The sequence below is a fragment of the Peromyscus eremicus genome, chromosome 13, assembly GCF_949786415.1.
Source record: "Peromyscus eremicus chromosome 13, PerEre_H2_v1, whole genome shotgun sequence".
Taxonomy (NCBI): domain Eukaryota; kingdom Metazoa; phylum Chordata; class Mammalia; order Rodentia; family Cricetidae; genus Peromyscus; species Peromyscus eremicus.
The window spans coordinates 11,131,211-11,158,916 of NC_081429.1; the positions used below are offsets into that span (position 1 = coordinate 11,131,211).

The 27,706-nt window shown below is 37.4% G+C and overlaps 1 protein-coding gene across 1 annotated transcript; it reads left to right on the forward strand.

Annotated features, from left to right (window-relative positions):
• Positions 1-19,653: 19,653 nt before the first annotated feature.
• Positions 19,654-26,586, forward strand: LOC131923620 (glyceraldehyde-3-phosphate dehydrogenase-like). The gene is made up of 2 exons (XM_059278743.1): positions 19,654-19,756; positions 26,279-26,586. Exons 1-2 carry the CDS (start codon positions 19,654-19,656, stop codon positions 26,584-26,586), a joined length of 411 nt encoding a protein of 136 aa, XP_059134726.1.
• The last annotated feature ends 1,120 nt before the right edge of the window (positions 26,587-27,706 follow it).

Here is a 27,706-nt window from a genome sequence, read left to right on the forward strand (position 1 = left end):
AATTTATTTTTGCCTTTCTGTGCATCTGAATTCTGTTTTCTATACTCACATCACAATTGCCATTATACTGTTCGGATAATGATTCCCTTGAGAGACAAAAACAGTCATTCAAAATTTTTGGTTTTATCTATTAAAATTCCTGTTTCAATATTTATAGAAATAACTTTGCAAAGACAGTTTAAGTTAAATTTTTTGAATATAATAAACTTCTAGACTCTACTAAAATCTTTAAAACTATTACAATGTTCATCTTTAGAAAGCTCCCATTCACTTGTGTTTCAAGTCATTATTTCTGTTACTTATTCAGTTTAGTTATTCCTCTTCTGCTAGGCTAAGCCAGTGAAAATAAATGCACATAATTCATAATTTTCTTACTTTGGAAAAGCTTTCCTATTGCCAGTGTCGTATTACTCTCTTTGCTATTGAAAGGCACGTTCATTTATCACTTACAGAACTATATAGCAATATTTAATTATTTTTTTCTAAGTTTATTCTATGTAAAGTCCACTTTAAAATGTTCAAGAAAGCCACACACCTTTTTAAAGAATGATGTTTCAGTGTTGAAGCCTTAGCTAGAGAAAGTTGCCATTTATGGGCAGCTCAGGAAGTCCCATCTCACGTTTATTGAACTCACATTTCCAAATCCCCTATTCGTTCACTGTCTTAATGGATGTAGGGCCAGATGCTAGGAACCTGAGAACAAGCCCTGTTGCCTCAGGGCATAGAGAAAATTATTCAAATTATCCAATTAAATGCTGAAGATAAGAAAATACTGGCCTCTAATAGAACCCTCTATAATAGTTGAGTATCAACTGTAAAACATTACCAATGCTCATTTATGAAAAACCTATATGCACTTAGGCTCACTTAGACTTCACTTACCATGCACCTGCTGCCCCTTGATCGCTCTCATTCCATCTCTGGGTCCAACTCCTTGTATGAAGATATTTGCTACTTTTCTCTTATTCAAAGTTATAAGGGACACATATTTATTTATTTCTTGGGCAGAGGGAGAAATGCTGAAAGATCAGAGAGACAAAGGAACAAGCCACTAGATGTTCTTACCTCTCCAGCTCCTCAGCCAAAATGGCTGAGTTTCTGTCCCCTCCAAACTTATATGCCTTTCTCTGCCTAGCCATATCACTTCCTGTCTCACCCTCCCTAGTGCTAAGACTGAAGGCAAGTGTGCCTCCCAGGTACTAGGATCAAAGGTGTGAGATACCAAGTGCTGGGGTTAAAGGTTTGTGCCACCACTGCCTGGCCTCTATGGCTAACTAGTGGTCTGGTTCTACCCTCTGATCTTCAGGCAAGCTTTATTTAGTGCATACACAAAATATTACCACATTTATCCTTTTGTTGTCTAAAATAAAAGAAGGTTATAGCTAATATAAGAAAACTATATACAATAAGTACGATAACTATATACAATAAATAAAGGCAATAAATACATTAACAATGTCTACTCCATTAGCATTTGACAAGTTCAAAGAAAATACTCCATTATTTATCCTGTTTGTGAGTCCAAAGGATTGTACATAATTCACCTTCTATCGTAATTTGCATTATCAAAATTGTCTTTTAATGTCTCAACCCCATGGACTTAATACCTCTTAGTGAGTTTCTTTTATGAATTTGTAACTAGAAAAACTATAACTATAACTATCTAGTCTTCAACTCCCTCAGAGACCTGAGAAGGAAATATTACCTAAGTAAACAGGAAGTACAAGCAAGAGAAATCCAAAACATGTAAGAAATGACAGAAACAGCTGCCTGCCTGGACAGTCACCTAAAGTTCCTCTGCAAAGTTGGGACATCCATCTTTGGCTTACAGGCCTAGCATATCTGAAAGACTCATCTGTGAAGCAGGATTTTCTGAAGAGCCTTCCTACCTTGTCTTGGTAAAGTTCATCAGTCCTTTCTTTTGTGTCCTGCTTGTTCAATTTGGACAGCTTACTGTCAGCAGTCAAGGTAACAGCATTTTCTAGCCCAGTGGCTAACTTTTGCCACAAAGAAATTAAACTCCATATAGAGTTTCTTCAGTGCTCATCATCTTCTCTAAAATAGATATGTGCTGCCAGGAATAGGTATGTCTCATTGTAAAAAAAAAAAAAAAAAAAAAAAAAAAAAAAGAATTTTACGTTATTAAAACATCTTAAATGCCGTATTCTGTAGATCTCCGAAATATTTGAAAATGACATGTCTATCTATAATATATCCCCGTTTGACCTTGAAAACATACCTAACATGACTACAAGTTCTGTTTTAATAAGTGACTAACTACTAAGCTGCATTTCTTTTTATCTTAATTAGTTGGTAATAAATATCAAGTACCAAAAATTTGCATTACATTGTTAAATGAGATGTATGGATAAAATACCTTGAACAAGATTAGAAATGTATGTACAATATGTTCTAACAAAAATACTCTCAACTTTGTATCAATATACAAAATATGTATACTATATATAAAAGTTCAATCCAATGTAAAATAGTTAAAACTAGTAGTTGCTTTTTAAAGGTAGATTCAATAATCTACCCTTATATCCTGTCATGCCTATATTTTTTTCCAGGGTAGATTCAATAATCTACTCTTTCATCCTATCATATTTGTATCTTTTTTTTCAGAGTAGATGCAGTAATCTACCCTTTAGTCCTACCATATCTGTATCTCCTTTTTTTTCTTTTTTTTTTCAAACAAGAACCCTGAATCTAATCTTCTTTGTTCACATTTTTTCCTGACCATTACCAAAACAACTTGTAATCAACGACCCTAAACAATGACAAATATTCATAAACCACTGAAAGACCAATAACTGTCCACTCCAACTCTTAGGAATGTGGGCATCATGTTCTTAAATTTACTTCCTGCTTTCTGGGGGCGATGGCATCTCTAAGGGATCCTGGAAAGAAAAATTTGGGTTAAACGTCAAGTCCTGGAAGAGGTAGCTGTATCATGTGTAGTCTCTATGTAATTGGAAAGTGCAGGGCTTGTCTCAAGTCCTGTCTGGAGTAGTCCGTGAGGCTGGATCACATCAGTTAGCCACCTCAAAATTATCCTGAACACTACAAAGTCCGTCTTTAGGTGATATTTGTCAGCTTAGTGGTACTATCATAGTCATGATAAAATCATCATTGTGGGGACCCATCCTCCTCTTGGAAACTTCAAAGGTCGCTGTTAGGCATGGTCATGATTCACTGCAGCAAACTGAGAGACTCAAACACAAAATCATGTACAGGAGCTAGGTGAAGCCTTTTTTCTTGAATTTGTTAGTTCTCTATATGACCAATACTATGACAAAAGGTATATATATATATATATATATATATATATATATATATATATATATATATATATCTTATAAATTCTGAGATAAAATTTATTCCTTAAGAAAAGCTTTAAGGAATCAAAATAAAACAAAAGGGTCATGAGATTAGTAGCAATAGAATAGTCCCTTAATTTTGGTTTTTCTTCTGTCCCATATCAGGTGGATTTTCTGACACGAGATAGAGATTTTGGATTTTCCTTTAACAAGCATGCTTGTGTTTAGAGAAGGAAAAAGCCACACTCCAACTCGAAAGCCAGCTTTAACTTTTCTTTCCTTCCTTCCTTCTTCTTCTTCTTTCTTTCTTTCTTTCTTTCTTTCTTTCTTTCTTTCTTTCTTTCTTTCTTTCTTTGTCTTTCTTTTTTTTTTTCAATAACCCCTAAGGAAATAGAAATGGTACTGTGAAATGTTCTGTACGCTGTGAATGTTTTGCTCTGATTGGTTGATAAATAAAAAGCTGATTGGCCAGTAGCCAGGCAGGAAGTATAGGCAGGATAAACAGACAAGGAAAATTCTGGGAAAAGGAAGGCTGAGTCAGGAGATGCCAGCCCACCATCCAGGGAGTAACATGTAATGGCACACAGGTAAAGCCATGGAAAACGTGATGACATATAGATTAACAGAAATGGGCTGAGTTTAAGTGTATGAGCTAGTCAGTTGTAGGCCTGAGCTAATGGCCTAGCAGTTTTAATTAATATAAGCCTCCATGTATTTACTTGGGTCTAAGTGGCTGCAGACCAGGTGGGACACAGGAAAACTTTCAGTTACAAAACATTAAAAGACTCCCAACCAAAAAAAGCCCAGGACCAGATGGCTTCAGTTTAGAATTCTACTAGATTTTCAAAGAAGAGCTAATAGTAATACTATTCAAATTGTTACATACAATAGAAACAGAAGAACATTATAAAACACTTTTCATGAGGGTACAGTTACCTGTTACCCAAGCCAGCTTTAATTTTCACTTGAACTGGGACTAGAAAAGGACCCTTTGCATTATGTGTTTACATAGAATAGCAGAAACAAACATTTAGGAAGATTTATGAAATTTTATCTTGTTGGAGATGTGATATACTAATTAGCCAATATACTCTTTTTCTTCTTTTTTATTAATAAATTTTTTATTCATTTTACATACCAATTACAGATTCCCCTCTCTTCCCTCCTCCAACCCCCACAAGCTCCCCCCAACCCAACCTCCACAACCCCCATTCCCCCCTCCAACAAGGTAAGGCCTCTCATGGAGAGTCAGCAGAGCCTGGTACATTTAGTTGAGGCAGGTCCAAACCCCTCCCCCTGCTGTGTACCCCACCACAGGTAATGGGTTCCAAAAAGCCAGCTCATGCACCAAGGATGGATCCTAATCCTACTGCCAGGGGGGCCCTTAAGCAGATCAAGCTACACAACTGTCTCGCTTATGCAGAGAGCCTAGTCCAGTCCCATGGAGGCTCCACAGCTGTTGGTCTAAAGTCATGAGTTCCCACTAGCTTGGTTTGGTTGCCTGTGTAGGTTTCCTCATCTTGATTTTGATGCCCCTTGCTCATAGAATCCCTCTTCCCTCTCTTTGACTGGACTCCTGGAGCTCGGCCTGGTGTTTGGCTGTCGATCTCTGCATCTGCTTCCATCAGTTACTGGATGAAGGCTCTGTGATGATAGTTAGGGCATTCACCAATTTGATTACCAGGGTAAGCCAGTTTAGGCACCCTTTCCACTATTGCTAGTATTATATGTATGTGTATATATATATATATATATATATATATATATATATATATATATGACATTATTGCTATGATCATCCTTGTGGATTCCTGAGAACTCTAGCACCAGGTTTCTCCCTAACCTCATGATGTCTCCCTCTATTAAGATATCTCTTTCATTGGTCTCCCACTCCATCCCTCCCCAGCTCGACCATCCTGTTCCCTTATGTTCTATCCCCTATCCCCTACCCTCTATTACTTAACCTTACCCCCAGTTTACTCATGGAGATATCATCTATTTCCCCTTCCTAGGACAATCCATATGTCCCTCTTAGGGTTCTCCTTGTTATCTAGCTTCTCTGGAGCTGTGGGTTATAGTATGGTTATCTTTTGCTTTACACCTAGTAATCACTCATGGGTGAGTATATACTGTGTTTGTCTTTCTGAGTCTGAGTTACCTTACTCAGGATGATATTTTTTAGTTCCATACATTTGCCTGCAAATTTCATGATATCACTGTTTTTTTTTTTTTTTAACTGCTGAGTAGTGCTCCATTGTGTATATGTGCCACATTTTTTTATCCATTCTTTGGTTGAGGGTTATCGAGGTTGTTTCTAGGTCTTAACTATTATGAATAATGCTGCTATGAACATAGTTGAGTAAGGGTACTTATGCTATGATTGAGCATTCCTTGGGTATATGCCCAAGAGTGGTATCATTGGGTATTGAGGTAGATCGATCCTAATTTTCTGAGAAACTGCCAAACTGATTTCCAAAGTGGATGTAAAAGTTTGCATTCTCACCAACAGTGGAGGAGTGTTCCTCTTGCTCTACATCCTCTCCAATATAAGCTGTCATCAGTGTTACTGATCTTAGCCATTCTGACAGGTGTAAGATGGTATCTCAGAGTCATTTTGATTTGCATTTCTCTGATAACTAATAACTGATGTTGAGCAATTCCTTAAATGTTTTTCCACCATTTGAAATTATTCTGTTGAGAATTCTCTTTAGCTCTGTAGCCCATTTTTCAATTGGATTGTTTGGTATTTTGATGTCCAGTTTCTTGAGTTCTTTGTATATTTTAGAGATTATCCCTCTGTCAGATGTGGGGTTGGTGAAGATCTTTTCCCATTCTGTAGGCTGTCATTTTGTCTTATTTGCTGTGCCCTTTGTCTTACAGAAACTTCTCAATTTCAGGAGATCCCATTTATTTTTTGTTGCTTTCAGTGTCTGTGATACTGGTGTTATATTTAGGAAGTGGTCTCCTGTGCCAATGCATTCAAGACTATTTCCTACTTTCTCTTCTATCAGGTTCAGTGTAACTGTATTTGTGTTGAGGTCTTTCATCCACTGGACTTGACTTTTGTGCATGGTGATAGGTGTGGATCTAATTGCAATCTTCTACATGTTGACATCCAGTTATGCCAACACCATTTACTGAAGATGCCTTCTTTTTTCCATTGTACAGTATTGGCTTCTTTGTTAAGAATCAGGTGTTAATAGGTGTGCAGATTAATGTCAGGGTCTTCAATTCAATTCCATTGGTCCAAATATCTGTTTTTATGCCAATATCAAACTGTTTTTATTACTATAGCTCTATAGTAGAGCTTGAAGACAGGGGTGGTGATGCCTCCAGAAGTTGCTTTGTTATACAGGATTGTTTTTAGCTATCCTGGGTTTTTTGTTTTTCCATATGAAGTTGAGTACTGTTCCTTCTAGTTCTGTGAAGAATTATGTTGGGATTTTGATGGGGATTGCATTGAATCTGTAGATTGCTTTTGGTAAGAATGGCATTTTTGCTGTTAATCCTACTTATCCATGAGCATGTGATATCTTTCCATTTTCTGTTATCTTTTTCAATTTCTTTCTTCAGAATCTTAAAGTTCTTGTCATACAAGTCTTTCACTTGTTTGTCTAGAGTTACCCAAAGGTATTTTATGATTTTATGTTATTTGTGGCTATTGTAAAGGGTGATGTTTCTCTGACTTCTTTCTTAGCCCATTTATCATTTGTTTATAGAAGAACTACTGATTTTTTTGAGTTAATCTTGTATCCTGCAACATTACTAAAGTGTCACGGACTGGCCCATCGGGGGCACCACGACCGTAGGGGGACCAGAGCTTGGGTAGTCAGGAAGGCAAGGATTTGGCGAATGACAGACAGACAACACATTTAGAAGTCGTTTGAATCTGTTAGAACAAATATATATTAATGGGCAGAACATGAAGTTAAGAAATTTTAAAGAGGAAATTTTTTTTAGGTGTATATTTGCAAATTTTAGGTGTATATTTAGTGCTATGAAATTTCCTCTTATCACTGCTTCCATAGTGTCCCATAAGCTTAGGTATGTTGTACATTCATTTTCATCGAATTCCAAGAAGTCTTTAATTTCTTTCTTTATTTCTTCCTTAACCCATTGGTGATTCAGTTGAGCATTGTTCAGTTTCCATGAGATTGTAAGCTTTTTATAATTTTTGTTGTTGTTGAAATCTAACTTTAAGCCATGGTGGTCTGATAAAAAAACAAGAGGTCATTCCATTTTTTCTGTATCTGTTGAGATTTGTTTTGTGACCGGGTATGTGGTCAGTTTTAGAGAAGGTTCCATGGGGTGCTGAGAAGAAGGTATATTCTTTTTTGTTAGGATGCAATGTTCTGTAGATATCAATTAAATTCATTTGAGTCATAACATCAGTTAAGTCCCTTATTTCTCTGTTAAGTTTCGATTTGGCAGATCTGTCCAGTGGTGAAAGCGGGGTGCTGTGGGATGGTCTGTATGTCAAGTGTGTTGCTGATTGGTCAATAAATAAATCACTGATTGGCCAGTAGTCAGGCAGGAGGAAGTATAGGCGGGACAAGGAGGAGAATAAAGCTGGGAAGTGGAAGGCTGAGTCAGAGACACTGCCAGTCGCCATGATGAGAAACAGCATGTGAAGATGCCGGTAAGCCACGAGCCACATGGCAAGGTATAGATTTATAGAAATGGATTAATTTAAGCTGTAAGAACCGTTAGCAAGAAGCCTGCCATGGCCATACAGTTTGTAAGCAATATAAGTCTCTGTGTTTACTTTGTTGGGTCTGAGCAGCTGTGGGACTGGCAGGTGAGAGAGATTTGCCCTGACTGTGGGCCAGGCAGGAAAACTCTAGCTACAGCGGGGTGTTGAAGTTTCCCACTACTAGTGTGTGGGGATTGATGTATGATTTAAACTTTAGCAATGTGTCTTTTACATATGTAGGTGCCCTTTTATCTGGGGCATAAATATTCAGAATTGAAACTTCATCTTGGTGGATTTTTCCTGTGATGAATATGTAATGCCCTTCACAATCTCTTTTGATTGATTTTAGTTTAAAGTCTATTTTGTTAAATATTAGGATAGCTACATCAGTTTGCTTCTTTGTGGTAGTCTACAAAAGCTTCCTAGTGAGACATGAACTTGCTTTATACAGCAGGGCTGCATGAGAGGATGGTTTGACCACATTCATGGTCACCAGGTATTTGGGATGGTCTGCACTTGGTTGTGCTGGGGGGAGGTCTTTTGCTCCACCCCTTGACATTCCTTTAAAGCCCTCTAGTAGAGACTTAAGGGGACAGTGGATAAGGATCCAGGCCCTCCCGCACTATCTTGTGTTTCTAACTGTCTCTCTTTAATATACCTCTATCTACATACTTCTCACTTCTCCCTCCTCAAGAGTACCCTTGGGGGAAAAGATGGAACAGTTCTCCCTCACTTCTTGAGTCCATTTCATTGGAAAGTCTTTTTCCAGCCTTTTAATCTGAGGTAGTATCTGTATTTGAAGTTGAGGTGTGTTTCTTGTATGCAGCAGAAAGATGGATCCTGTTTTCATATTGATTCGGTTAGCCTGTGTCTTTTTATAGGTGAATCAAGTCCATTGATATTAAGGGATATTAATGACCAGTGATTGTTAATTACTTTTATATTTTGGTGGTAGTGTGTGTATGTATTTCCCTTCTTTGGGATTTGTTGCTGTGGGGTTATCTATTGCCTGTGTTTTTGTGGATACATCTAATTTCCTTAGGTTGGAGTTTTCTTTCTAGTGGTTTCTGTCTGTCTGGATTTGTGGATAGGTATTACTTAAATCTACTTTTGTCTTGGAATGTCTTGTTTACTCCATCTATGGTGATTGAATATTTTGCTGGGCACAGTAGTCTGGGCTGGCATCTGTGGTTCTCTTAGTGTCTGTGTTATATCTGTCTAAGACCTTCTGGCTTTCAGAGTCTCCCCTGAGAAGTTGGGTGTTATTCTGATGGGTTTGCCTTTATAAGTCACTTGGCCTTTTTCCTTTGCTGCTCTTAATATTCTTTCTTCATTCTGTATGTTTAGTGGTTTGATTATTACATGGGAGGGGACTTCTTTTGGGGGTCTAGTCTATTTGGTGTTCTATAAGCTTCTTGTATCTTCATAGATATTTCCTTCTTTAAGTTGGGAATGTTTTCTTCTATGATTTTGTTGAATATATATTCTGTGTCTTTGAGTTGGTATTCTTTTTCCTCTATCCCTATTATTCTTAGGTTTGGCCTTTTCATGGTGTCCCAGATTTCCTGAATGTTTTGTGTTATGACTTTTTTGGCTTTAGTGTTTTCTTTGACTGATGAATCTATTTCCTTTATTGTATCCTCTATGCCAGAGATTCTCTCTTTCATCTCTTGTATTCTGCTGGTTATACTTGCATCTGTAGTTCCTGTTCATTTACTCAGATTTTCTATTTCCAGCATTCTCTGGGTTTGTGTCTTCTTCATTGTTTCTATTTCAATTTTCAGGTGTTGAACTGTTTCCTTCACCCATTTAATTGCTTTTTCATGGTTTTCTAGGCTTTCTATAAGGAATTTATTGATTTCTTTCCATTTTTTGTTTGTCTTTTCCTCAATTTTTTAAGGGAATTTTTTATTTCCTCCTTAAAGGCCTCTATCATCTTCATAAAATTATTTTTAAGGTCACTTTCTCCTGCTTCTTTTTTGTTGTGGTGTTTAGGTATTACTGCTGTAGAACCACTAGATTCTGGTGATGCCATATTGATCTTTATTTTGTTGTGTGTATTTTTGCACTGGCATTTACCCATCTCTTCCTTTAGTAGGTGCAAGAGGTGTCTGTGTCTGAGGCAGCTGCTCTTGGTCCAATCTGTGCTTGATGTGTCTATGCCTCAGGGGACCACTCTTGGTCCAATTGGTGCTCTTGGTGTAATTGGAGCTGGCAGATTCTGTCTCAGGGAGCTATTCTTGATCTAATCAGAGTTGGCAGATTCTGTGTCTCAGGGAATTGCTGAATTTGCAGGGAATTGGCTGGGTTTGGTGTAGGGGGTGGGTCTTGTAGATTGCAGAGTCCGATAGGGTGTATTGATGGGGAAAGCTGATGGCAGGGGTCGTTCTTCCTGGCCTGCAACTCGAGCAGTGATGGGTGGAGATGAGGGGAGCACATGTTGTACCTCAGAGCCTAGGTCCTACAGGCAGGACTCTATGGGTGGGAGAAGAGTCACTTACCTCTTGGTCCAATCAGAGCTGGAAGATTCTATGTCTCAGGAAGCTGTTGAGGTCACAGGGGAGTAGGTGGGTTTGGGTTCAGAAGTGTGTCTTGTAGATTGTAGGGTTGAATGGGGGGGTGTTAGTGGGAAAGCTTGCCCGCAGGAGTCTTCCCTGCTGGCCTGTAACTGGGGCAGTGATGGGTGACAGGAGAAATATTTATATCTTTCATCTCTGAATGTCAGTGTGCTATGCCTTTTAATCAATTTTTAAAATATTAATATATTTGCTTTATTTTTCATTCACATATTTATTTCTCTACACATTTAACTATTTAAAATTCCTTTACCCTACAGTACTTCATACTGGTATTTAAGGATATCTCTAATTATATGGATACATACAAAAAGTTATTTATAAGAGAACAATAATGGTTTCCCATACAATATCTCTCACCCATTTATTTTCTCACTGTTTATAAGATATTAAATCAGGAATCAAATTTCTTCTATAGGAAATAATTATTCTTGCATTGGTGAGATGGCAGTCACCTGTAATCTAAGCACTTGAGACCTAGAGGCTCAGATTAGTATAATTCAAGGATGGCCTCAACTATATAGGTGTTGAAGTCCAAATCTGGATACATGAGATGCTATGTACACACATATGCATATGAATACACACAGACACAGACACACACAAACACACACACATACACTGTAGTCCTTAGATTCATGTTACCTGTGTTCCTTCAAGTGGTGTGATGTGTTTTCAGTTATGTTGATATTGGGCTTATTGTTTGGTTATTGGTTGTTGCCTGAATTGGCAATGTAAGGGTTCCAAGATAATGTGTCCAAATGAAATGTATTTCTACTTTTCTTGTGCTCCAGTTAGTTTTCTGATAAGCTAGTGCCTGGTTCAGTGCTTGCCCAAGGATAATGAGAGACAGATGAAACTAGTGTATCCATTGCCCTCTATTCTCATAATAAATTACCACACATTTAATCACTTATTCAATACAAAGTGTATCTGGCTACAGATCAATCTGACCAATGCTGCTTGACTCAATTTAAGTACTGACAGGCTTAAAATTTTTTTTGATCATCTGTGTGATGATCCTGTCTTCAAAGCATTTCTTTAAATATCTGTGTCTCAGATCTTTAAGTTTACTTCATGACCTCCTTTTTTTTAATGCTGTATACTAGCTCTAACTTTTAAAGTTACTCCCATTTTTTCAAATTTTTAGTGTGTGTGTGTGTGTGTGTGTGTGTGCGCGCGCGCGTAATATGTGTATGTAGGCTTTTATGCCATGGTGTACATGTAGAGTTTAAGCATTTAAAGTATAACTAATGGCATCAAAAATAAAATCTTATATCATGGGGACTGCCTTTACCTACTCAGCCATGCAATTGACTCTGTGACTTACATTTCTTATATATTTTTTCCTCCTCCATCTTCTAAGTCAATAATAATAATAATAATAATAATAATAATAATAATAATAATAGTTTTTGTAACACTAGCTCCATTGAGCATTGTCATTAGTTCCATCAATCTAAGTCAACCATGAAAGTTCTAAAGACTTAAATAGCCCCAGGCACGTGAGTTAATCTTACATCCTTTCCACCTCAAGAACATAACCTTAATCACATTTTCAGAGTCTCTTTTGCCACATTGGATAACATAGTCACAGATCTGGGGAATTAAGATGTGAATATCTTTGATGAAGTGATACTTTGCCTACCACAGTAACCTAAAATCAATTAGCTTCCTGCAGCTAAGCCCATGAAACATCTAATATCTCCCAATAAAATATATGTGAAGCCTTGAAAAACAAAGTGAACTCTATATTACCTGGAGCCTATTTTATAGACTCTGGAAATTATGGAGAATTTCTGAATTATGAAATATAAAACCAAGATCATAAAACCACACAAACACAATTAAATTCCACTAATACTTTTCTTAGTATCTCATGGTACCCATTCCAGATAAACCCTCTTTTCTTTAACTCATACATAGCTGCTTGAGAATTTTCTGACAATTAGCAGAATAAACAAAAAAAATGGTTGGATCTTATTTACAAATGATTGACTGGCATCACCTATTTACTAGAAAATAATTTCATCACAATTCCAATAAGGAAGTTCCTGGCTGCTCCTAGTGAAGGTAAATCTCATTAAACAGAAGTCCAAATAGCAAATCTGCCTTTTTACTTCACCTGATAATATGGGCAGCTGAAGTTATAGTTGTCCAGTACTTTATGAGGCATGACTCATATGTTGGCTGCAACTCATGGAACAGAAGGAAGATCATTCATGAACTGATATTGATATTTGAGGAAGAGATGGCAAAATATTGATGGTCATCTCAATATGGACAGCAAGTGTAACTGTAACAGAGGAATCTCTTCATATCAAAGCTGGAAACACAATTAGTTATGTGAAAATCTGAGACTGAGAACAGACTCTTTTCTCAGTAAAGCTGTTTCTCAATGGCATGCTGATACAGGTGACCATGGTGTCAACCTGAGAGCTTTTAAGATACAATTTTGTGCAAGTTCTCATTTATTCTACTTGCCAATAGCAGTAATCAACCAAGAATCACTTCCCAAGGCAAATCTGCAACCAGCTAACAATGTTTTTATCTTGCATTTTTCCATATTGTAATTGAAGGGCCTGGTGTTTTTAATTGGTATTTCTTCTGAATGTATAACTATTTTATGTGTTTTGCTATATCCTATACTTAACCATGAGTACAACTTATCATAAAGCTATCTCACATATCAGTGTTAAAATATTTCATAAAATAGAGAAATAATAAGGAATGGCTATCAAAAGTGAGGGAAACACTTTGTGTGGCAGGATAAATTCCAAAAATGAACTTCACTATTGATTCTATTGTTTGATGATAAAGTACCCCTTCTCTTATACCAAGAATTCATGTTGGGCCCTGGAACTATGGAGTGGATGATAGAATAGCTGTTTATTCAATAAATCTTTGCCAACAATGTAAGTTGTGTTTGTACTTCACATCGGGATGTGGAGATTTGGAGATTGTAATGTTTTCCCCACAGGACCTAAGATCACTCTGTTCAGAGTGGAAGCGAAGCATTCTGTGCTCTTTCCACTGCAGCATAATTAGACAAAAAGACAGAGTAAAGTGGACTAGCTGGGTAATTATTCTTGACTATTTTTCTACCACCAATAAAATTAGAGAGAAGTATATTGGAGTCTAGAAGTTTCTTGTGCTCTTTTTGTGTTTTATAGTTAAGAAGTACTGAAAAAAAAATAGAACGTTCATACAGAGATGACCAGTTAGGACACAGAGGTCAAAACGGCATTACTTACACCCACATTTCCACAGTATCCTTCAACAAAAAGTTCTGGAATACAGTTTCTCCATGAGAGAATTTCAGAATAATTGGACTAAGACATAAAAAGAAACCTATTATTATTTGCATGACAGAAAATGGCCAGTTATATCCAGGCAAGCTGATGAGGAACAACCTTTATTTTTCCACAATTTTGTGGTTTTCAGATATCTTCAAGGGACGTGGCTGCTTGGGGACAATACTTGATGACTTCTGGTTATGTTATTTCAAAGAGAGACTGCAATTCGACTTCTCTGGACATCGGTAGCACCTTCCCAGCCAGTTTGTGGGAGCTGTCCTTCTGTTTCATGTTCCAACTGGTTATAAAGTCATGAAAACCTCTAATTCTAAATTCACTTCTGAGTGGAGTCTATTTTCCTGACTAATTCTGAACTAATATTAGATTGCAGCTCCTTAAGGACCGTAAGCAAAGGGCATGTTTTCGGTGTCACCTGGTGTTTAAAGCTGAATAGTTTTTCAACCAGCTGTTCATTCAGGTTAGATATACTCTTTAATTCATATGCCAAAAAGACTGAAGAAGAGATTTCAAAATACTAAAGAATTCTAAATGAACCATGTTTTCTACATCATTACTTTTTAAATCTGAATAATAATGAACAGAATAATCTTTTGAATATTGAAAGGTCTTCCAATATGTATTCTGTTAAAGCATGCTGTATTTCCTCCTTTATAACATAGTGACATTTATTTGAGATCCTAGATCTAAAGATTGAGAGTTTGGTCCTCAGTTTCTACATGTGAGTTACTTTAATACCCTTGATGAGGAGCAGGAAGGGCAGCAAGAATAAAAGTGAAACAACAAAACTCTTCTACTTATACAATTAAACAGTGTAATAGTAAACAGATTGCTTTACTATTGCACTAGTACCTTCATATTTGACTAGAGCTGTTTCTGAACACTAAGGTTTTGTGGTAGTACAGTTCTGAATCTACTTGAAATAAAGTTTCATCATGTAATTAAAGTAATTAAAATCCTGTCATTAAACACATGTAATGCCTTTAAATGTTTTCAAATTCAGTATTTCCCCCTGAAATATATTTCCTGTTGGAAATTTAAAATCACATTTTAATGGAAGCTTTTCTTCTAATGATAGATCAAGATTCCAAGATTAACAGAAGACTACACAGACAGGAACCCTCTGATGGCATGGCTCCCAAATTATGTCTGCCTGTGTGTTTTCTAGTGTATGACTTTTCTCTTAGGATTACTATGAGTATATGGAAACATTCAAGTTGGAAAAATTGAGGTCTTTGCTTATGTTAGATTGTTGCTGGAGAATTTCTCTCCAGCTCCCGCCACCAAGTCCCACCAGTCCCAGAGCCCACTTATAAAATAAACACACAGACTCTTACATTATTTAAACTGCTTGGCCATTAGCTCAGGCCTGTTATTGTCTAGCTCTTACTCTTATATTTAGCCCATTTCTATTAATCTTTACTTTGCCACATGGCTCATGGCTTACTGGTACCTTACATCTTCCTTGTCCTGATGGCGGCTGCAGTGTCTCTCTCTCAGCCTTCCACTTCCCAGAATTCTTTTCCTTGTCCCGCCTATACTTCCTGCCTAGCCAATGGCCAATCAGTGATTTATTTACTGACCAATCAGCAACACACTTGACATACAGACCATCCCACAGCATTAGATCATCAAACATAACAGTTACTAGGGTCAGACTCCAAGTATTGTAATTTAATATCACTAACACTGGCTGAAGCCAAAAAGAAGTTGTAAAATTTCACTGACAACATTTTGGGAACAATGCTTTCAATACACTCAATATTGTTTACAACTAGTCATTTGAAGTAGCAAGAAAGACTTTCTTCTGGAAGAAACCCTGGCTATTTATTTCAAACTCTGCTTCAGCTAAAGCAAATTGACATTTATATGACTTAGCAAAGATGAAATTTTAAGAGGTCTGCTGCTGTACCCCAGTGGGGGGGGCAACATATGAGAGTAAAAGCTGTGATCTGAATGCTAAAGCAGAAGGAAAAAAATGCAGGTGAAAGAGAATATATTTTTGCATATTCCAATTTGGCTGCACAATGGATCACACAGTTTTTATTGGAATGAATGTAGACAAAGGCCAATTTTACTGAATGTGTTTATAAATAGAGATCATATGGCTAGACTTACTTGCTAGTAAATGCAATGGAAAGACAGAATCATCATGCTAAGCACGATTAAACAAGAAATAAGCTATTTATGAGTGTAAAAGTTTTCTTTACAGCCTAGAATAGAATAAAATTTCCTTGAATTCTGATGCTAAGAAGAGCATTACCTAGCTTGATTCACTATTATTTTCTCAATATTAATGCTGTTCACATTACTGAACTCAGATTGCCCATCTTCATTTCTGTGTTGTACTGAACTGCTATTATATTGGCAGATAAATCCAATTCACTACTCAGTGTTGCTACAAACTGGTTTATAGACATGATACACAATCTACAATGCTGTTCTTTAACAGATGCAATTATTTCTTTTTATCTAATATTGATTGAATTAAATTATTGCCCCTTGCATTACTTCTTTCAGTGATACACTTTCAATTAGTTATATTGATTTAGTAATTTGACTATAGCTTCAGACCTAGTCATAGTCTATAACACTTTTCTATTTTAACTCTCTTATCCATATTTAGTCTGATGGTTAGAAATCTATTTATGTTTCATTACATATTTTAATATTTTTAAAGTTCATTGGTTTTTATATACTATTATGCAAAGGTAAATAGTTTTCTATTAGAATGACAATAATATCAATAAATGATTCATATTTAAATTAATAATTCAGAAATATTTGCTGTTATTGACACTATTAAATTTAGAATGTCAAATTTACTAATTTCTGAAATGTTGGAATTTGGATTTAATTAATGTTACTTAGTTCATTTTCTTTACAATGTCCACAGGGTTTTTGTCACAAGAAATACTTTGAGATAGTGGAGAAATTTTCATTTTTCATTGGCCTGTAAATATTCAAGTATCTTAACATAAACTTTACAATGTAGCCTAATAGTTCTATCCTTTCAGATAAATATATTTTCAAGACATCACAGTATAAACTATTACGAATAAGTGATACTGGATTGCATTATAGATAAAGCCCTTTCTTCATGAAGTCCACATTTAATGTCTTATATGATGTAAGGCAGTAAAGATACATATCTGTTTAAGGAAAAGTAATGAGGTGTTGGCTTCTTTTGAAAAAGGAGAGTCATATCCATCCTAGACTAGAAATCAAAACCATGAGGTTTTAAATAAACTTATAACACTCAATTTTTACAAAAGAAATCTACAAGAATTTTCAAAACCAGAGTTTTAAAGTTTAGATATGAAATGATGAAACAAAACAAAACAACAACAAAAAAGAAATGATGAAGAGAGCAGCAAGATCTTTCACGTACATAGGTGTCCCTAAAAACACTACAGCCAGCAGAGGAATAATCTTTCTGGTGAAGAAAGAAATCCGGTTAGGCATGACTTATTCGGCTGGTCTGGTTCAAACTTCTAGAGTCTGTGTTGGTGGAAGTTGCCTGTCCCACCAGCAGCTCCTAAATAAACACACTGAGGCTTATATTAATTACAAATGCTCGGCCAATAGCTCAGGCTTATTACTAGCTAACTCTTACATTTAAATTAATCCATATTTCTTATCTGTGCTCTGCCACATGGCTTGATACCTTTCTTCAGTACAGCATGCTTATCTCGCTTCTCCCTGTGTCTGCTGGTGACTTCTGACTCTGCCCCTCTTTCTCTCAGCATTATTCTGTTCAGCTATTGGCCAGGCAGCTTCTTTATTAAACTAATCACAGTGACATATATTCACACAGTGTAAAGGAATAGTTTATTTTTTGATTTTTTTAAGCACAGTATAACATTGGAAAAAAAGTGTTCTCATAACAGTTATCACAACCAAGCTTAAGGCATGACTACATAGAAACTCCTTTGCAAACAAAGTACATGTCTTTTACAAAGAATCTGTGACCTCTTCCATAAGAATGGGTTCTATTGAAACAACACTCAGGATAAGGGTCTAGTGAGGAAGGATTTGGAATAAGCCTAATAGTAGACTCTCTTGCAAAGTACAGTGCCTCAGTGAGTATAGACATGAGCTATCTCTTTCCTTACACTGAGTCCTTTGGTTAATTTCCGAGAAATTGTGTAACAGATCAGACAATAGTTAAACTTTTGTATTCTGAGGGAACTCCAAAATAATTCCCATAGTAATTGCAACATTTTGTATTTCTCCTAACAATAGATAATGATTTCTTCTTCCTGGCATTGTTCCTAGCACTAGTTATTCTTTTTGTTTGTTTGTTTTTTAACTTTCTTTTTATTTATTCTTTGTCTTTCACATCATGCATCTCCATCCAATTCATTTCCCCCTCCTTTCATGCCCACCCTCTGCCATTGCAATTCCCTCAAAATAAAATAAAATTTAAGAGAAAAAATAAAAAAGGAAAACAGAGATTTTTAAAAAGGGAAAATCTTGTCACAGAGGCTGTAGTTTGACAAAGTGAGTCATGCAGTAAACCATTTTGTTCATTTATCTTTACTTGCTAGTGTTCATTGCAAACAGTCATTGGTCTGGTGTGAGGTCTCTGGTTTCTGCTGCACTGTCTATGCTGGGCCCTCACTGGAAATCCTCTTGGATCTCCTGTTATCCTGTTTTGTGAAGAGCCTGCAGCTTTGAGTGTGCAGGACCAGCCCTTTCAGGTGCTCCCAAAGATTGCAGATCATAGATGGGGCAGATATTGGGATGGGCCAACTCATAACCCTGGTTCTGGGTCTGGAGTGTTGCAGAATTCGTCATCCTGCCAGCTCTCCCCCATCCTCACCACCAGAGTGAACTCTCTGGCATTGCCCTGGCTTGTTCACCCACTGCAGCAATGAGGAAGTGGTGGAGCAAGTTCTCTTGCTTTCAAGCCCTTAGGGGCTGCACCCCTTCACCTGGGCCATCAGGACCAGCTCTACTTGTTGCCCAGGGGAGGTGCAAGGTCTTCTCTCTCAGTGCTGCGGCTGGTCAGGAGCAGGGACCGCTTTCCCACTCTTTTGACCTCAGGGCCAGCGCTCCCACCTGCCTCAGGCATATAGGGGTGGGGAGGAGGGCATCTCTTCCCCACCCATGCTGCCATTTGGCAGATGAGGGGCAGGGCGAGATAGCCCGTGCTCAGATTCTTGGCCGGTTCACCCAAACACTTGTCAACAGGGTAAGCTCCACTGTGTTGCCCAGAAGAGGTGCAGGACTGTGGTGTTACAGCTGGTAAAGGGGAAGGTCAGCTCCCTCGACAGCTGGAGGTAATAGGGGTCAGGGGAGGGCATCTTTCCCTCCCTCCCACCACTACACCACAGACAAAGGAGGTGGTACCATCTATGACTTCAGAACTGGCTCACCTGTGCCCCTCTCTACAGGGTACTGTACTTTTCTCCTGAGTGCTGAATCTGGTGAGGGGTTAGGTCAGGTCCCTTCCTGCTTTAGATAGTGAGGGGGGAGGTGGGAGGGGAAAAGGGTGTCTTTCCCTCAACCATGCCACCACATGGAATACAAGTACTCTCCTATCCTCATGCCCTCAGGGGTAGCTTGCCCATGCTCCTGTGAACAGGGTTACCTCTACTGTACTGCCTAGGTGAGGTGTAGAGCCCTCTTTTCTGAGTGCTTCAGCTGGTGAGGGGGTAGGACCAGTTCTCCCTAGTGTTGCAGCCAGTGAGGGAGGACAACTCTGTACAACGCTATCCTCCTGGCCTTTGGTGGTATCAAGAGCCATGGACATCAACAGACTGTGGATGCATCAGAGCCATGAACTCAGACATGGGTCTCAGCAGCAGCCAGGTCCAAACATCACCATGGCCCTGGGTGGCAATCAAGGCATCCACCTCAGCTTAGCTCACTCCTCCTCTTTTTTACCTCTTCAGATATGCCTCTGTCTATAGGAGATGGAACATCTCTCTCTCTCTCTCTCTCTCTCTCTCTCTCTCTCTCTCTCTCTCTCTCTCTCTTCTCTTCCTCTCTCCCTCTCTCTCCCCCCTTCTCTGTCTCTGTCTCTGTCTCTCCCATAACACAATATACATCTGCTCACTATAATAGTGTCCAGATGGGCCTTTGTTTTTTCCTCAGAGCCTGGAGCAGAACACCTCAGGCCTGCATGTGGATCTCCTTGTCCTGCTCAGTCTATCTTAGTACTAGGCAGGACTGTACTTCCTCATCACAAAGAATTTTTTTTTTTTTTTTGGTTTTTCGAGACAGGATTTCTCTGTGTAGTTTTGGTGCTGTCCTGGATGTCGCTCTGTAAGACCAGGCTGGCCTCAAACTCACAGAAATCCATCTGGCTCTGCCTCCCGAGTGCTGGGATTAAAGTCCTGTGTCAATGCTGCCCAGCTCTTTTGTGTTTTAGTGTGAATTTTGTGAATGTTTCCTATAGTTATCTGAAGAATACCACTGTGGATTTGATAGAAATTGTGCTGAATTAGTAGATCACAGAAAAATGCAATAATTTCACGTTTTAAACTCTGTGATGTGGTGGTATTGTGTTCCCCAAAATATTGTGCTCCCTAATAAACTTATCTGGGGCCAGAGACAGAACAGCCACAATATTAAACATAGAGGATAGGCAGTGGTAGCATATGCCTTTAATCCTAGCATTCCAGAGGCAGAAATCCATGTTTCAAGGATACAGCCAAGCATGGTGACTCGTGTCTTTAATCCCAGGGAGTGGTGGTAGAAAGCAGAAAGGTATATAAGGGGTGAGGACCAGAAACTAGAAGCATTTGGCTAGTTAAGCTTTTAGGTTTTGAGTAGCACAGTTCAGTGGAGAGCCATTTGAATATGAGGACACAGAGGCTTCCAGTTAAGGAAACAAGATCAGCTGAGAAGTTGGCCAGGTGAGGTTAGCTGTGGCTTGTTCTGCTTCTCTGATCTTCCAGTGTTCACCCCAATGCCTGGCTCAGGTTTGATTTTATTAATAAGACCTTCTAAGATTCCTCTACACTGTGATCTGTGAGCATGGTTTATTTCATCATTTTGTATCTTCTTTAGCTTATTTGGTGCTTCAATGTTATCACCCTCTTCTTTAGATTTATTCCCAATCATTGTTTTGCTGTATTTGCAGGTATTATAACTGGAATTCCCTCCCAATGGTTTCTGTCATGGAAATTTCAATATTAATATATGTAAAACTGCTCTCATTTTTACATTCATTTTGTATTCCACAACTTTATTTAAAATGGTTATGAGATGCAAGGGTGTAGCTGAAGTTTTCCTGGTCCTGCCTGCAGCCATTTGGACCTAAGTAAACACACAGAGGGTTGTATTAATTAAAACTGCTTGGCCATTAGCTCAGGCTAACTATTGACTAGCTCTTACACTTAAATTAACCCATAATTTTTATTTATGTTTAGCCACGTAGCTTGGTACCTTTTCTCAGTTCTGCCTTGTCATCTTGTTTCCTCTCTGTCTGTCTGGCGACTCCTGACTCTGCCCAGAATTCTTCTCTCTGCTTATTCTGCCTATACTATACTTCCTGCCTGGCTACTGGCCAATCAGCATTTTATTAACCAATCAGAGCAACACACTCATAGCATACAGAGTGATATCCGAAGCACAAGGGTTCTCTAGTAAAGTGTTGAAGGTCTTTTAAAGAATAGAATCATATTATCTGCAAATAGGGATGTTTTGACTTAATCATTCCTTATTTCAACCTGTTTTATTTACTTCTCTCACCTTATTCCACCAAGTGTGTGTGTGGAGAGAGTGGACATTCTTGTCTCATTACTGATTTTAAAAGAATGCATTCAGTTTTTCCCTATTCAATAGTGTTGACTAGGTTTGTCTTATGTAACCAGTATTATGTTGAGATATATACTGCTAATCTTAGAACCTACTGTTTTTCAAAGTTTTAAAAAACAAGGGTTGTTGAACTGTGTCAGAGACTTTTTTCTGCATCTTTTGAGATGGTCATTTTATTTAGTCCTCAAGTCTATTTATGTACTGTATTATATTTAGTGATTTATATATTTTGAAACATCTATTCACTCTTCAATGAAATAATTTGATTATATTATATAATACCTTGATGTGTTTCTGAATTCATTGTATTGAGAAATTTGGTATCTATGCACTACAGGGAAATTGGTCCATTGTTTTTTGTTTTTGTTATGTTCTGTTATTTGTGCATCAGGATAATACTTCCTTGACAGAATGGGTGTATTAGTATTCTTCTTCTTACTATTAAATGGAACAATTTTAATAAAATTATAGTTAGTTCTTTCTTAAAGAGCTGGCAGAATTTGACAATGAATCACCTGTCTTCCGTACTCTTTGTTTTATTAATAATAATCTCTTTAATTGTCTGACAAGCTAGATCATTGAAAATACCATGTACTTCCATTAATATTTTAAAACAAAACAATAAATAACCACTTTTAAATTGACTAATATCTCTTAAAAATAGAACAATAATGAGAAAATATGTAAATATAAAGTATATTTTCATTATCTATAGGTACATGATAGGAAGCATCTATTAATCAGAAAATGCAATTTCAATAAATAGTTCCTGTAAGTATTGTCTCTCAAAGAAAAGGGAGTGCTTTTTTAGGCAACAGAAGAGAAAAGAATAAACATTTACCTTTTGTTGATCATCTCTTGCTTTTTTATTTAAGCGAGTCTGTTGCTTATCATTCACTGTACCTTGCCTTATTTCTGAAAAAACAGAAGCTCTCAAAATGTTGTAGAATCAAGGAAAATCCAAGGGGCAATTGTGACTCAATCTAAAGGACAAAAGGATGCAGAAAAAATATTTTAGTATGAAATTCTACTTCTTTAATCCTCTTTTATGAAATTTTGACTCACATGAATTGTCTATATTTTATTAATTACTTGATTTAATATATTTGTTGTCCTATTGATATTCATAGTATTATGAAGACACTAGCTTAGAAAGATATAGATTAAAAATATGAAATAATGAATGATTAAATAATCTGGAGTGGTAGATCATCATTCTAATTTTAAGAAAAGATTTATTTTCTTTTAAATTATGTGTGCGTGTGTGTGTGTGTGTGTGTGTGTGTGTGTGTGTGTGTATACATACAGAGACATATTTGCATTCAGGGGCCAATGGAGTCCAAAAATGCATCAGCTACCCTGGAACTGCAGTTATAAATGGTGTGAGCCACCCAATGTGGATCCTAGGAATGGAGTCTGGATCCTCAGCAGAGTAGCAAACTCTGTAGGTGCTGAGCTGTTCTTCAGGTCCTAACATTATATAACATAGTATAATTAGAAAAAGAATACTGATCAGATTATTATTTGCAAAATTGTTTAGATACTAAAAGAAATGAATATTAAATGTTGCGATGGTTTGGATGGGACAATGAACAGAAGCACCTGTAATTTAGTTGACAGTAACACACAAACATTAGTCTCTTATTGTCAGGTCAAAAATCCCCACTTCCCTCAAAATAGCAGTGCTGGTGTTCTAAACAGAAGGACTTTGGCTGAGTAAAGAGGAGGACTGTTATTGGGTAAACAAGTCTGAAGTTTTCTCTTTACCAGAAAACCAGCTGTCTTCAGGTAGTTTCCATTCACCAGGAACATCCTTAATTCTCTAGGAACCTCCGTAACCTTCCTACAAAGGTCAACTACCTCTGACAAGGGCATCTAGTTCCAGTACAACTGTATCAACTCATATCCCTGCTCTACTGACTGTCACATAAAATTGGCTTGCCTTTCCACCATTTTGCCCTTCTCACTGTTCCCTAAGAGATGGACTAGGCAGTTAGAGCCCCAATAAATCTTTCTTTCTTCCTATTGAGCAGTCTAGTTCAGTAGTATGTCTGCACAATCATTTATACTTATTTTTTTTGACAAATTTGCCATGCTTTAATAAAATGTTAACATTGACACAACCCAGATGGAGGACATAATGGGGTGCCATGTACAATCATTTTAGTTTTTCTGTACTCATTACAAAATAAAATTCAAAGAAGCAAATTAATACTAATATAAAATAATTATCATATTTTTCTTTATTACCTGTACCTCTACCAAGATAGATCTAGTGAGATTCTGAATGAGAGTCCTGTGTCTTGCTGTGTTCAAGGGAGGATTTGATTAGCACATAAGGGTGTGATACAATACCCTCAAAGCACAGGATCACAAGTTCTTAAACATCGCTGCTGTAAGGTAAAATTGTGTGATTATCATCCCTATATTGATTACAGTTCTGTTCAAGGTTAAGTGAGGCCACCCTCATATTTATATTATGACTTGGTTCTAAAGAAGACACTTCTCCATAAATATATCTGAATCTGAAAGACATGCACTGACTTTTATGGCTAGGAGCAATAGCTTCATTATCGCCATTGCCTACTTGCATCCTGTATTTAGTCATCTCTATGATATTTTGTGATAAACACTGCAGCCTTGGGATGATAAGTTCTTTCTTTGCAGGCCTTTAGGTCAAATTAAAAGAGGTTTGCCTTGCATGCATTCGGTTAATGGCCATATAAGATTTAGATGTGATAGGAAGGCTCATAAAACAGCTGAATATCCATTCATAGTGTTGTCTGATTCATAGACCATGAAAATTCCTGTTATTTATGTTCTCTATGACTTCCTTAAGTGCTGTATGTGGAAGAGTTTGAAGGGGGAGGAGACATCTAGAGAAATTAATTTCTTGAAGGTGGAAGAAAGATAGCATGTAAAGAGCCATTAAAAATTCATAGATATACAAAGTGCTTCTGGATTTGCTAATTGTTTACAAAGATTTACATAGTATCCAGAGAACTATAAAGATACAAACAATAGTAAATTTTTATGTAATTTAAAAAAAATTGATTTGGGTCAGTGGCAACTTATTCACTAGTATGGATGTTATTGACTTTATGTAAGAGCAATAAATATTTTACATTTAAATTAAACTGGTGCATTATATTACTTGCATCTGCAGTTATACACAAGCCTACTAATGCATGACTCCATGCTTACAAGTAGACAGAAAAGAAAGCAGATAATGAGAAAAGCCATTATTTTCTACCCAAGCTTGGAAAAAAAATTATTCCAAGCATTACTAGTTCACCTCAAAATTCAGCTAAAAAATGGTAAATAAAGGAAAATAGTAACCACTTATATTTTGGGGAATGCAGAATATGTTATTACATATGCATTTTCCTTTTTTCATCATACTAATCCCAGCTGCATTTGTTGAGATGTGATGTGCTTAAAGAGAGGAAGAAATGCAGAGTTGTCTTAGAATACAAATGATGAATTCTTAAGGTATTTTATGTAAACATTTCATAACTATTACAGATTGCAAATAATGCATCCATTGCTTTCCTAATTCTTTATTTAAGGATAACCATCACTAAGGAGGACAAAATTGATACCTTTTTACTCATTTATAGTTGAAATATCTGGAAAGTTAGAAGGATTATATCAATTTCCACTGAGTATAGTGATTTTCTGACAAGAGAGATAAACTTTTGCATTGAAAGGGTGGTAAATCTTTTATACCTTTAGTCAATCTTAATTGATCATTTTTCTTCCATGAATTCATCTAACAGTTGATTCTTTATTTATCCCCTGGTCCTCTATGTAACAACCAAGACTATGACCAAAGTTCTTATCAGTACTTGTAACATCTCAGAATTGTTCGCTTAGGTACAGTGAAGATGGGAGCTTTTGAGAAAGAATAAAGCTTGACGTTTGCAAAGAATGCTAAAAACACAGACAGAAGGAAAGGAAAAGATAGGCTTTTCTGAACAGTTCACAAAAATGAGTAGACTTGCAAAGCTTCATGACTCCATCTCTATGAGTGTGTCCACTGAGATGAAGGAATTCTGGAAGGAAAAGATCAGCATATTAAAGGAATAATTACTTCTATTTCTTTAGCATGGCTTAAAGTATTTCCCTTTCTTAGGAGTTGCGTTGTCTTCTTGAGTAGTTCCCTTCTTGACTGACTTGCCCAGCTGGAATCTTAGATCTTTGCCCAGGCCAGATATTCCATTCTCTTGTCAAAAAGAAAACTTTTTTCCACTTAAGGCATCTTAAACTGAGTAACATTTCTTTTTCTGGAGAGGCAACCTTAAAACTTTTAAGGAGATGAGATGAAGTTGAAGAATAACCCATCTCTAACATTAAAAATCTGAAGATCTCCTTCCAATGTGTTCACTGGAAGGGATTAATGTCTGGACCAGAATGAGAGCCCCCACCCTCATGTGCAGACTCCAGGCAAGGGTGCTCACTAAGGAGGAAATAAGATATCAGAGTTCTGTTTTTGTTGGTCAGAGAACCATGGGCATTTTTAGAATCGCTGCCTTTGGTGTCCCGTTCTTTAATCCTGCCTGAACTCTTTCTATCTCTGGCACTTACCACTCCTTACTCTGAGAGGTAACCCTAACTGCCATTTGTTTGTCGTGGATCTGACATGCCGCCTGCAGAAACCTGCCAAGTATGATGACATCAACAAGGTGGTGAAGCAGGCGTCAGAGGGCCCACTAAAGGGCATCCTGGGCTACACTGAGGACCAGGTTGTCTCCTGCGACTTTAACAGTAACCCTCACTCTTCCACCTTCGATGCTGGAGCTGGCATTGCTCTCAATAACAACGTTGTGAAGCTCATTTCCTGGTACGACAATGAATTTGGCTACAGAAACAGGATGGTGGACCTCATAGCCTACATGGCCTCCAAGGAGTAAGAAGCCAGCCCTGGACCACCCACCTCAGCAAGAACAGCAAGAGAGACCCGGGGCTGCTGAGCAGTTCCTGTCCCATCGCAGTCCCAGATACTGACCATCTCCCTCACAGTTTCCATCCCAGACCCCCAGAACAACAGGAGGGGCTTAGGGAGTCCTACTCTTTTGAACACCATCAATAAAGTTCACTGCACCCATTCAAAAAAAAAAAAAAAGAACTGGGAAAATGATTTATCTGATTTGTAGAGCTGAGTAGGGTGGTGGGATGTGACACCTCTCTAGTACAACTATTTGAGGACCATTAATGTGCACCTATAGTTTCAGGTGTATAAAAACCAGGTCTAGAGAGAAAAGCCAGTCTCTGACTGACACCTCGACAGGGAGCTGGGTAAGAATTAAAGGAAATAGTTAATTTAGAATTTTTGTTTTGTGGGACCTAGGAAGAGAACCAAGAGAAGCCAGAACAGAGAACATTTTTAAAATGTCTGAATTAAAAGTTTATAGACCCTCTTTTTTTTTTTTTGGTTTTTCGAGACAGGGTTTCTCTGTGTAGCTTTGTGCCTTTCCTGGAACTCACTTGGTAGCCCAGGCTGGCCTCGAACTCACAGAGATCTGCCTGGCTCTGCCTCCTGAGTGCTGGGATTAAAGGCGTGCGCCACCACCGCCCAGCTGACCCTCTTAACAGAATCAAAGGAGCATCTATTTTGTTTCAGGAAACTTAACATTTTTTTGAGGATTAGAATCACTTTAAAAGGCTTCTAAAGAGGAAGAGAAAGAAATTTAATTATAATGTGGGTTTTTAGATTAAACTATAGCGGCTCTATCCAGAAAGCAGAAAGAAAAGGGCCAGGGATAAAAACACCAAAAAAAAAAAAAAAAAAAAAAAAAGAAAGAAAAAAAAGTGTATCCTTCAACTAGGTATCACATAGGATTAGAATGTTCAGTAGTGCAGCAAATGTTTGTGTTCCCTTCAATTTATTCTAGCATGATAATGATCACATCAGTATTAGATGGAACAGTTCCCAACTTGATTCACTTTACCTGATCATCATCAATAATGATTGAATATATTGTAGTGTTGTCAGGAAATAAAATAGCAAAAAGCGTCTGAAATATTGACATA

What these genes read in the sequence shown, in the direction of transcription:
- LOC131923620 (XM_059278743.1), top strand. Translation starts at nt 19,654, where the DNA reads ATGGACATCAACAGACTGTGGATGCATCAGAGCCATGAACTCAGACAT. An exon ending in GGCCCTGGGTGGCAATCAAG is followed by an intron (nt 19,757 to 26,278) that starts GCATCCACCTCA and finishes TTACTCTGAGAG; the next exon opens with GTAACCCTAACTGCCATTTG.